General features: G+C 35.3%; 1 protein-coding gene across 1 annotated transcript in view; it reads right to left on the bottom strand.

Moving 5' to 3' along the window:
* Window positions 1-10,183: 10,183 nt before the first annotated feature.
* Window positions 10,184-10,705, bottom strand: part of TMEM38B (transmembrane protein 38B) — a 52,395-nt gene continuing 51,873 nt past the window's right edge. The window contains exon 6 of the mRNA XM_033121959.1: window positions 10,184-10,410. Within this exon, the coding sequence (XP_032977850.1) occupies window positions 10,198-10,410 (213 nt within the window). The 3' untranslated portion in view covers window positions 10,184-10,197. The remainder of the gene's footprint in view (window positions 10,411-10,705) is intronic.

The following is a 10,705-nucleotide window of genomic DNA, read 5'->3' as shown; positions in this document are numbered from 1 at the left end:
TATTATATAAGACCCAGTCTTACATTATATAAGATCCAGTCTTATATTAAAATAAGATCAGGTCTTATATTAATTTTTGCTCCAAAAGACGCATTAGAGGTGATGGTCCAGCTAGGTCTTATTTTCGGGGAAACATGGTAGAAATGAACTTAACTGTAGAGGTGAAAGACTTGCACAATAAAAACTACAATATATTGCTGAAATAAGTTAAAGAAGACATAAATAAATGGAAACACATCTCACGTCCATGGATTGGAAGTCTAAATATTATTAAGATGTCAATACTATCTAAAGTGACCTACAGATTCAATGCAATCCGTATCAATGATTCCAATGATTTATTTTTTCAGAAGTAGAAAAATCCATCCTAAAATTTATATGCGATCTCAATGAACCCCAAATAGTCAAAACAATCTTGAAAAAGAACAAGCTGGAGGACTTACACTTCCTGATTTCAAAACTTTCTACAAATCTACAGTTATCAAAATGGTACTGACATGAAGACAGACATATAGACTGGATAGACTAGAGAGCCCAAAAATAAAACTTCACATATATGGTCCAATGATTCTTGAGAAGGGTGCCAAGACCATCCAGTGGGGAAAAGACAGTCTTCAATAAGTGCTGCTGGGGAAACCGAATAGCCACATGAAAAAGAAAAAAGGTGCACCCTTACCTAACATGATATACAAAAATTAACTCAAAAAGGATCAAAGACTTAAAAGTAACACCTAAAACTGTAAATTCTTAACATAGGGCAAAAAACTTCATGACGTTGGATTTGGCAATTATTTTATGGATATGACACCGAACACAAGGACAACAAAAACAAAAATAAACAACTCGACTCATGAATATTTTAAAATTTTGTGCATCAAAAGACAATATCAACAAAGTAAAAAGGCAACCCACAGAATGGGATAAAATATTTGCAAGTCATATATCTGATAAAAGGTTAATATCCACAAGAAAGAACTCTTAAAACTCAACAACGACAAAAATGAACAACTATATCAAGAAAATGGACAAAGGACTCGAATAGATATTTCTCCAAAGAAAATATACAAATGGCAAACAAGCTCATGAAAAGATGCTTTACATCACTACTTATTTGGGAAATACAAACCAAAACTAAATGAGACACCACCTCACAATGATTAGAATGGCTACTATAAAAAAAAAAAAACCCAGAAAAATAATAAATGTTGGTGAGGACAATCGGAATCCTCATTCACCATTTTTGGGAATGTAAAATGGTACAGCCACTGTGGAAAATAGTATGGCAAATCTTCAAAAAATTAAAATAGAACTACCATATGATCCAGCAATTCCACATCTGGATATATACCCAAAAGAATTGAGAGCAGGATCTCAAAGATATCTGTACACCTATGTTCATAGCAGCATTGTTCACAATAGCTAAAATGAGTAAGAAATCCAAGTGTCAGATGAATCCAGAAATCCACTGACAGATGAATAAATAAGCAAAATTTAGTACATACTTACAATGGCATATTATTTAGTCTTAAAAAGGAAGAAAATTCTGACATATGCTTCAACATGAATAAACATTGAAGACCTTATGCTAAGCAAAATAAGCCAGGAACAAAAAGACAAATATTGTATGATTCCACTTATAGAAGGTTCTTAAAGTAGTCAAATTCAGAGACAGAAAGTAAAACGGTGGTATCCAGGGGCAGGGGAATGCGGGAAATAGGGAGTTATTGTTTAATGGATATAGAGTTTCAATTTCACAAGATGAAAACAGTTATGGAGATGGATGGTGGTGATGGCTACACAACATTATGAATGTATTTAATATCCATTGTACAATTAAAAATGGGTAAATGGGGTATATCGGGGGTGCCAAAAAAATGTATACAAGTGGGCACTTTGGTCAACATTGCTCAAGCAGTAGTTTACCGTAATCAGAAGTGTCTGGACGCTGATTGTAACCACTTTGAGCACCTCTTGTAATTGCAGATGTCAAACGTGACTAGTATTCATCTTTTGTTATCGGTATATATTGAGTATTACAATTTTAATATAGTTTTCCTTTCTTAAAATGTGTATACATTTTGGCACCGTGTGTGTGTGTGTGTGTGTGTGTGTGTGTGTGTGTGTGTGTGTAATGGACTGGATACACAAATTGAGGTGTAGGTCATACAATGCAATACTATCATGAAAATGAGTGAACTACAAGCTACATAAAGTAACACAGATGAATCTCACAAACAATATGCACAAAATAATTCAGACACACCAAGGTAAATGCATGGGTGTGCTCTCTCTGTAATCATTTCACAAGACAAACACTTATGATTTGTGCACTTTTCTGAATGTTATACATCAATTTATATATATGTGTGTGTGTGTATATATACATATATATACATATATATGTGTGTGTATATATATATATATATATAAAACAACAAAAAATTATAAAAAGAGGGAGTCCCAATTTCCAGATTTCCAGTTCCACATGTAAGGATCTTGGAAGTCACCACTCCTAACAGACTGAAAAATCAACAGCTCTTCTTGGACCCATAAGAAAGGGGAGGACATGGGCAAACCACCCCATCCCAAAGACCTGCAGAGCCGTACGAATAGAGGGTGTGGCAGTTTAAAGGAGCAGAGACTCACCAGCGAAAACTGCCAATGAAAGCTGTGCCTGGTAAGAAAACCTGAACTGTAATTGAAAAATTTCTGAAGGTTCGGTGTTGACAACAAAAAAGACAAATACTGTACGATTCCATTTATATAAGGTTCTTAAAGTAGTCAAATTCATAGAGACAGAAAGTAGGGGAACTGCAGGGAAACCTAGTTACAAGTGGGTTCCTCAATATTGTGAGACATCCCTGCAGGAGCTCAACTAGATTCCCACAGCCAATTTCAGAGAAAAATCCCTTGGGCATCCAGCAGGGGGCGGGATAAGGGAACCATTCTGAAATATGCCTGAGTACTCTGTTCTTAAGTAGGCCTGCCCTAGGGGAACCTAACTTAACCACAGCTTGAAGTGCTGGGGTGCTCACCACCCAGAGTCCGTTCTGCACAACACACAATGTGACATATAGACGATGTATTACAGAATTGTACACTTGAAACCTGTGTAACTTTACTAACCATTGTCACCCCAATAAACTTTAATTAAAATAATTTTTTTTTAAATGCTGGGGTATTATCAGAGCCTAACTGAATGAGGGGAAGGGAAATATCCAATTTCAGCCCACTCTAGCCTTCCTGTCCCACCTAAGGGGATAGAAAAACGCTAAGAAACACGGGTGGAGTTCACAGTCCAGAGGCACTGCAAAACTGAGACCTGATCATAAGGTTGTAAAATACTTCCCCTCACCCCACACTTCACCACCACATTGCTAAAGCCCTATTTATATCAGCTCCTTTTACCCAGGGCATTCTGTCTGGGCATCAGAAAACATCAGGAGGCATACCACAAGTCAAAAGCACAATTAGGAGAGACAGAGCAAGCATCAGAACCTGACATAGCGGGGAAGTTGGAATTATAAGACCAGAAATTTAAGATAACTATGATTATTATGCCAAGGGCTACAACAGATAAAGTAGACAGCATACAAGAACCGATGGGCAAGCAATGTCATCTGAGAGATGGAAATCCTAAGAAAGAACCAAAAGAAATGCTAGAGACCAAAAACATTGTAACAGAAATGAAGAATGCCTTTGATGAGCTTATTTAGTAGATGAAAATGGCTAAGGAAAGAATCTCTGAGCTGGAGGATATTATCAATAGAATTCTCAAAACCCAAAAAGCAAGAGAGTAAAGACTGTAAAAAAAAAAGGAACAGTACAACCAAGGAATGTGTGAAAACCTCAAAAAGTATAACATACATGTAATGGAATACCAAGAGAAGAAAGAGAGAAAGGCACTGAAGAAATATTTGAGGTAATAATGACTGAGAATTTCCCCAAACGTCAGACACCAAATCACAGACCCAGGAAACTCAGAGAGCACCAAGCCATACAAATGCCAACTATTTAGATAAACTTTTTGAAACTATTTACAAAAGCTGAATATGAGTATGTTCATACTCCATGACCCAGCACTTTCATTCTTAAGAATATATGAAACAAAAATATATGAAACACATACATGAACACCAAAAGACATGCAATAGAATATTTATAGCAGCAATGCTTGCAACAGCCCAAACTAAACACAATCTAAATTTCCATATGCATGGATTGGATACACGAATTGAGGTGTCGTCATACAGCGCAATACTAACATGAAAATGAGTGAACTATAAGCTACATAAAGTAACACAGATGAGTCTCACAAACATAATATGCACAAAATAAGTCAGATATACCAGGACAAAGGCATGGGTGTGTTTTTTGTGATCATTTCACAAGACAAACACTTATGATTTGTGCACTTTTCTGAATGTTATGCATCAATTAAAAAATTTAAATGCAATTCAGATAAAAGCTCTTTTGAAGAACTGTTTCTGGTAGAAGTTACTTGTTTTGCCAGTTTCCTCACACCCTTGCCTGAATTGAACTTATCCATCTCTTTTAGGTGTGGGGTGCCTTCTGAGGAGAGCGCACTGTCAGTTGAAATATGTTTTAATTTCTCTTCTACAGTTGAGTTGTCAGCTGCATTTTGAATAGTCAAAGACTAAAAGTCACCTGGAAGCAGATCTTTTTCTGCAAAGAATCTCTTAAGTGAGTTCCTGTCCTCCAACAGAGGCTTACTAGCAAAATTAAGTATTAGCAAAACTAACAGTATTTTGAATGGCTTTCAGTATGACCCCTTGTGGCGGTAGTCACCAAGGAGGAAATAGGAATAAGGGTCCTAGGTTTGTGTGCTGGGAAGTAGTGTTAAGTGAAACAAAAAGAGTGGATTGCTGAGAGGTCTATCAGGAAATTAAAACATCTCAATGGCACATGACCCGGATGTTTGTCCTTTGAACAACTGCTGTGAAACAACTTCACCTTCGCAGCCTTGATGGCAGCTAGAGCAGATTTAACCTCTGCCAGCTTGTTTCAGACCACATATTTGGGGGTAACTGCCAGCACAGGAAGCACCTGTCCTCCCGGGAGCCTTTCTTAGGAGTTTCACCTCTTTCTAGCAATTCTCAACCTTATTCCTACTGCCCACACTTTCTGCCCCATCCACCTATTGACTCCAATCTTTGCCACCTCTGAGGAGTGGTCATCAACTGAATTTGTGCCATTTGGTTCAGAGAGATTGGAAACAGATTCTGGATAGTTTGGCTCCCAAGTCTCCTTTACTAAGAGCCCAGTAGTAACATTGCTCGAGACGAGGAGGCAGGACCAAACTTGAAGCCCCTGGAACACACCACATTGGAAGGAGAGAGAAGGGCTTTTAAAAGATCATGTTCAAGTGGATTTAATTACCGAAAAATTTGTCATAATACATAGTCTGCAATCATAGGGAAGAATAATGTGAGCTGTTGAGGACTTGTATCCTACTGAGAACATGAAAGATCAGACACTGACTGTGAATGTGATAATTGGCACAGTGGGGCAGGGCTAGAGATGACAGACTGAAACGCATGCGTCAGAATGCCAGGGACTGAGCTGCTCCGGAACAAGACCGTCCCATCACCACACCATCCTAGTAACAATCAAACAAAGTGACAGAAGAATGAGACTCCTGAACTTCCTGTCTTACTGGCTGGTGGAATTCAAACACCATACGTGGGAAATGACTGGTGCTTGTTCGTTGTACTCCAAACTGTGTAGAACTCTGGTTTCACCTGTAAATTAACTAGACTCTTCTCTGGAAAATAATGTTTTAAAAACATTTTCACATACATGATCTTATTTTCACAACAGTCCTTCACAGTAAGCAGTCACGGCAAAAGCTGCAATTTGTCCTGTAACATGAGTTACTCTCTTCCTCAGTAACATTAACACCCAAAATGTCAAGAGTGCTCAAAAAACAAAACAAAACCCCGTAACATGTCAATGCTTCATTAATTTTTGTTATTCAAAGTTTATTACAAAATGCATGCGTAGTTCCTTAAGTTTGAGCCTTACATAATTCTTCCCAGATGTATGCTCACATTTTTTAAGCTGAATCATTTTCCAAGCCTACTATTAGCGTTTAAATTTTTCCTGTCATCACAGGCTTTCGTAACACCTAACGTCCTTTGAAAATTGATTCAAGATGCTATGTACTTCCTCTCACAGCTCATTAAGATGTCACTGTAACAATAGTGCTTATCAGCGACTGTAGCAGATTTCTTTCACTTCGTATTATTCTCAACGAAGGTTTCCATCTAGTCTATTTTTACTGAGATTGGACTGAATTTTTAAGTCAAACTTTGTATTACACAAAATATTTATAAAAATACAAATATCTATTATCAACTTTATCCTCTTTACTAATACTACAATTCTACAGGGGTGAAAATATGTCTGAAGTTATTAAATTTGTCTGGCAGGAGTCCCTCCATTCCTTTCCTCGCCCCCACCAAACCACTGTTTGCTGATAATAGTCCCAATATACGAATTTTTTCTTGATCCCAATTAAATCTTAGTTCTCTTTATTAAGTATAGGAGAAAGGAATAGTTCTCACCTTCAGTTATGTGTGCCGCAAAATTTAGTATTGTCATGGAGTATTGGACAGTCTGCCCTGTAAATTAATCTTTAAGGTCTACTGGTCTACATTGTGTCACCACAAATACATACTTAGATTATATATTTCAATACGGACCACTATCTTCCCAACTAATCCCAGACCTACACTGAGCTTAGAGAATTTTTATTTCATTTTTAAAATATTTTCTACTATCACATTCTTATTCACCATCTCTTATAAATATCAGAGTTGATAAATCAAGGTCAAGTCTGCCCACAGAAAGTCCCTAAATACATATATACAGAACAAGTCCTAAATTCCTTTAATGTACAATCTGTAGCACAAAGAAAAAGTGACACATATAATGATTTTCAAGAAGCAGAATCAAAATTAGGCCTGAGTGACTTGCTGAGCAACAGATTTATATAATGGTATAAAGTGTTTCTCTTCTAAGTGTTTCTCAAAAGAAAGCTAAAAGCTAGGCACTCCTTTATTTGGGATTCCTCAAATGGGCAAACATCGTCACGACTTGGAGGTAGGCAAGTCTCTTAAGACACAGAAAACAATAACTATAAAATATTGGGAAATTAGATTTCTTCCAAATTTAAAACCTGTGCTTATTAAAAGATATCATGATAAAAATAAGCCAGACCAGAAAGAAAATATGTGCAAAACAACTGTTTGACAAAGGATCAATATCCAAGATATATAAAGAACTCTTACAACTTAACAAAAACACAAATCCAATAAAATATGGGCAAAAGATCTGAAGAGCCACTTCAGACAGGGAGATATACAAATGGCCAATAAGCACACACAAAAGTCCTCTGCATCATTAATCAGCAGGGAAATGTAAATTAAAACCATAAAATTTACCAACAACCCATTGTAAACAGACAAAATTAAAATGTTTGACAACACTAATCCTAGGTAAGGATGGAGAGCTACTTAAATACTCATACATTGTTGTGGAATATAAAATAGTACAACTTTGGAAAAAAGGCCTAGCAGTTTTTTATGAAACTAAACATAATTCTATTTCTAGGTATTTCCCCAAAAGAAATAAAAACATTCCTTCACCAAAAGATTTGTACAAAAAATGTTTTTGACAGAAATTGCCATATATCAGAAGCGATTTGTCACATGAAGCCTTGTCACGGAGGATGATTTACGGCACACTTTAAAACACATTTTTTTCTCTTCTTTTCTTTCTTTCTTTTTTTTTTTTTTAAAGAGGGCGCAGTTCACGGTGGTCCATGTGTTAACTGAACCGGCAACCTTGGAATTATCAGCACCACGCTCTAACCACCTGAGCTAACTGGTCACCCCTAAAACACACCTTTTCTTAACTGTAGCTCACACCCAACTGACTACACCGAACGAGTTGAACCTTGCCACACACTGTTACTAAGGTTTGACACACCATTTTCTGTATTGAAGATCCCTGTCTTTCCATTGGATGGCACTCGGCAGCGGCATTCACTGTATTTTGTGATCACAACGGAAAGGCTCCATGTCACACATCACTTCTGGTATATGGCAATTTCTGTCAAATAATATTACAGTGTGTCCTCATCCACCTTATTCACTGGATCTGGCACCATCCGACTTCTGGTTCTTCCCCGAAGTCAAAAGGACCATGAAAGGAAAAGTTTGGAATCAATTCTGGACATCGAGGCAGCCACAACAGCGCAACTAGACCAAAGAGGACTTCCAGAACTGCTTCAGAAAGTGGCAAGAACGATGGGATAAGGGGGAGGGTATTTTGAGGAGGATTGATGGCAATGTGTTTTTACTATAATAATTTTTTTTTTTTAATTTAAACATTCACTGCTGTATTTGATCACACCTCATATACACTATCAGTCGAAATACCAGAGGAGTTCTGAACTCCTAACTCAAAATATAAAAGAAAAAAACATAAAATAATGTAATACTGCATTGGTGCTAAATAACTTATTTCAATAAATTTGTCTTTAATAACAAGTATAAAACAAGATTCCTGCCATTTCAACTACAGTTAAGCCCAAACTTGAAAACTAAATTAACAACTAGTAACATGTTAATTTTAACAAGTTAACTACAAGAGCACCAACTGTAATAAAGAACTCTTAAATATCTAATGCCTTCTATCACAATATTAAAAATAAACATCTTAGTATCCTCAAAGGGCTTTACTCCCCGAAAAAAATTTTTAACAAGTAAAAGTATAGCCCATTTATATTTGTTAAAAATGTTTTCAAATAAAAGACTTCTACCTTGAATGCGATTTGAGTACTTAGTCATCCAAAATGGCAGATACATACTAACTCTTTGCAGGTAGCACATTCATGGTCTGGATAGAAGAAATGTCAGTCACAGAGTTTTAACGTTACAAGTGGATTTTTAAACTATGAAATAAAGTAAGAAAATCTAACAGGAACCAGATTTAACATCACCATTCTTCACTAAAATGGACTACCATGAGTCTGTTTCCTCTTGGTTAGCTGGTTACTACCAAAGGCCCAAGGACGATTCTCACTAGAGCTGAGAATGTTCACATAAGGATAATTACTATTAATTTAACATAAAATGAATAATGTATGTACATATAGATTAAATTATAACATAAATATATGCAATCTAGAGACATTTCAACTAGAAAACAGAAAAGTTCCCATTAGAGACATAAAGAGAAAATTTTTAAATTGAAGTAATTCTTTTTGTTGAATCACTAAGATACTACCATCTATGTATTCAAACCAACTAAGACCAGAAAGAAGAATATGTGAACGCTGAAAAGAATAATTTCTCCTACAGTCAAAACAAATGTGTTTTAAGGAGAGAGAAAAAAATATGAGATCCTCAAATGAAACTTACAAAACGTGGGACTAGCGATTTATTAAAAATTACACCCCTGATTTTGAGAAAAAAGATAGTACAAACAAGTGCATGAAACAGACTTCGGAACTCATACTCACATCCTGTTCTCACTGAACAATAACTACTACTACAAAAAAATTAATAAAATTTCTCATATTTCCATTTAATGTAGACAAAAAGAATACAATGTTTACATCTGAAATATAAACTAGTAATTTATTTTCACTCATAATATAAAGTGATTTAGGTAAGGTTTACTCTTCCCAGTGCTCAAAATTAAAAAGGAATTGTTTTTAATAGCTAGGAATTATAATGGTAATGTGAAATAAAAGTTTAATTTTGCTGAACTAAAGCTCAAATAGATTCAAATTAAAAACTTGTATGAAAATACCCACATAAAACAAAAAGGCTTTAAATTTTGTAATTTTGCAATGATAGTAGGTTTCCTTTATCTAACATTAAAAAATCTAGCCTTCTTTTATCGATATAAAACTATAAAATAATCACAATAGAATATTTTTATATAACTTAGAAAAACAATTTCACATGAAACACTCATAACACAAGAATTACAATCCACAAAGGGATAGTTTTCCCAGAAAAAGAAAGAAGTTCTTTCTTTTTGTCACCTCCATTCCTTATATATAGTCTTTATTTTACATCATTTATATATAAATATTTACCACAATCTGACAGGTAGATGAGAAAAAATATTTTTCTGCCTTCTAAAACTCATCAAGTAAATTTATTCAGTCTTCTTAGCATGCTTCTTTTTAACGTTATCTGAAGCATCAGCTATAGGCTTTGAGGTCGATGAACCAGTACCATTGAAAGATGATTTTGTTTTACTTTTCTTTTCACACGAGAACTGCTGCTGCCAGCCAAACAGCATCCGACTCAGTGTATCCTCAATAGGAGCAAAAGGCATAATAGCAGTCTGTGTAATCATCATGGTTATCTGGAAAAAAAAAGTTCAATTTTGAATTTAAATTCAAATGTTTTCTTTCTCATAACTGAGATAATTGAGAAAGTAAATTATAAAAAGAAGAAAAAGTTCAAAACGTGCTTTTTTTATTGCGGTATAACTGACATATAACATTATGTTAGTTTTAGGTGTACAACATATGACTCAATATTTGTAAATACGGCAAAATGATCACAATAAGTCTAACATCCATCACCATAGTTTAAAAAAATTTTTTTCTTGTGATGAGAATTTTTAATATCTACTCTTGGCAACTTTCAAATATGCA

Source organism: Rhinolophus ferrumequinum, chromosome 12 (assembly GCF_004115265.2).
Source record: "Rhinolophus ferrumequinum isolate MPI-CBG mRhiFer1 chromosome 12, mRhiFer1_v1.p, whole genome shotgun sequence".
In the NCBI taxonomy this organism is placed as follows: domain Eukaryota; kingdom Metazoa; phylum Chordata; class Mammalia; order Chiroptera; family Rhinolophidae; genus Rhinolophus; species Rhinolophus ferrumequinum.
This window is presented reverse-complemented; position numbering and strand designations above follow the sequence as displayed.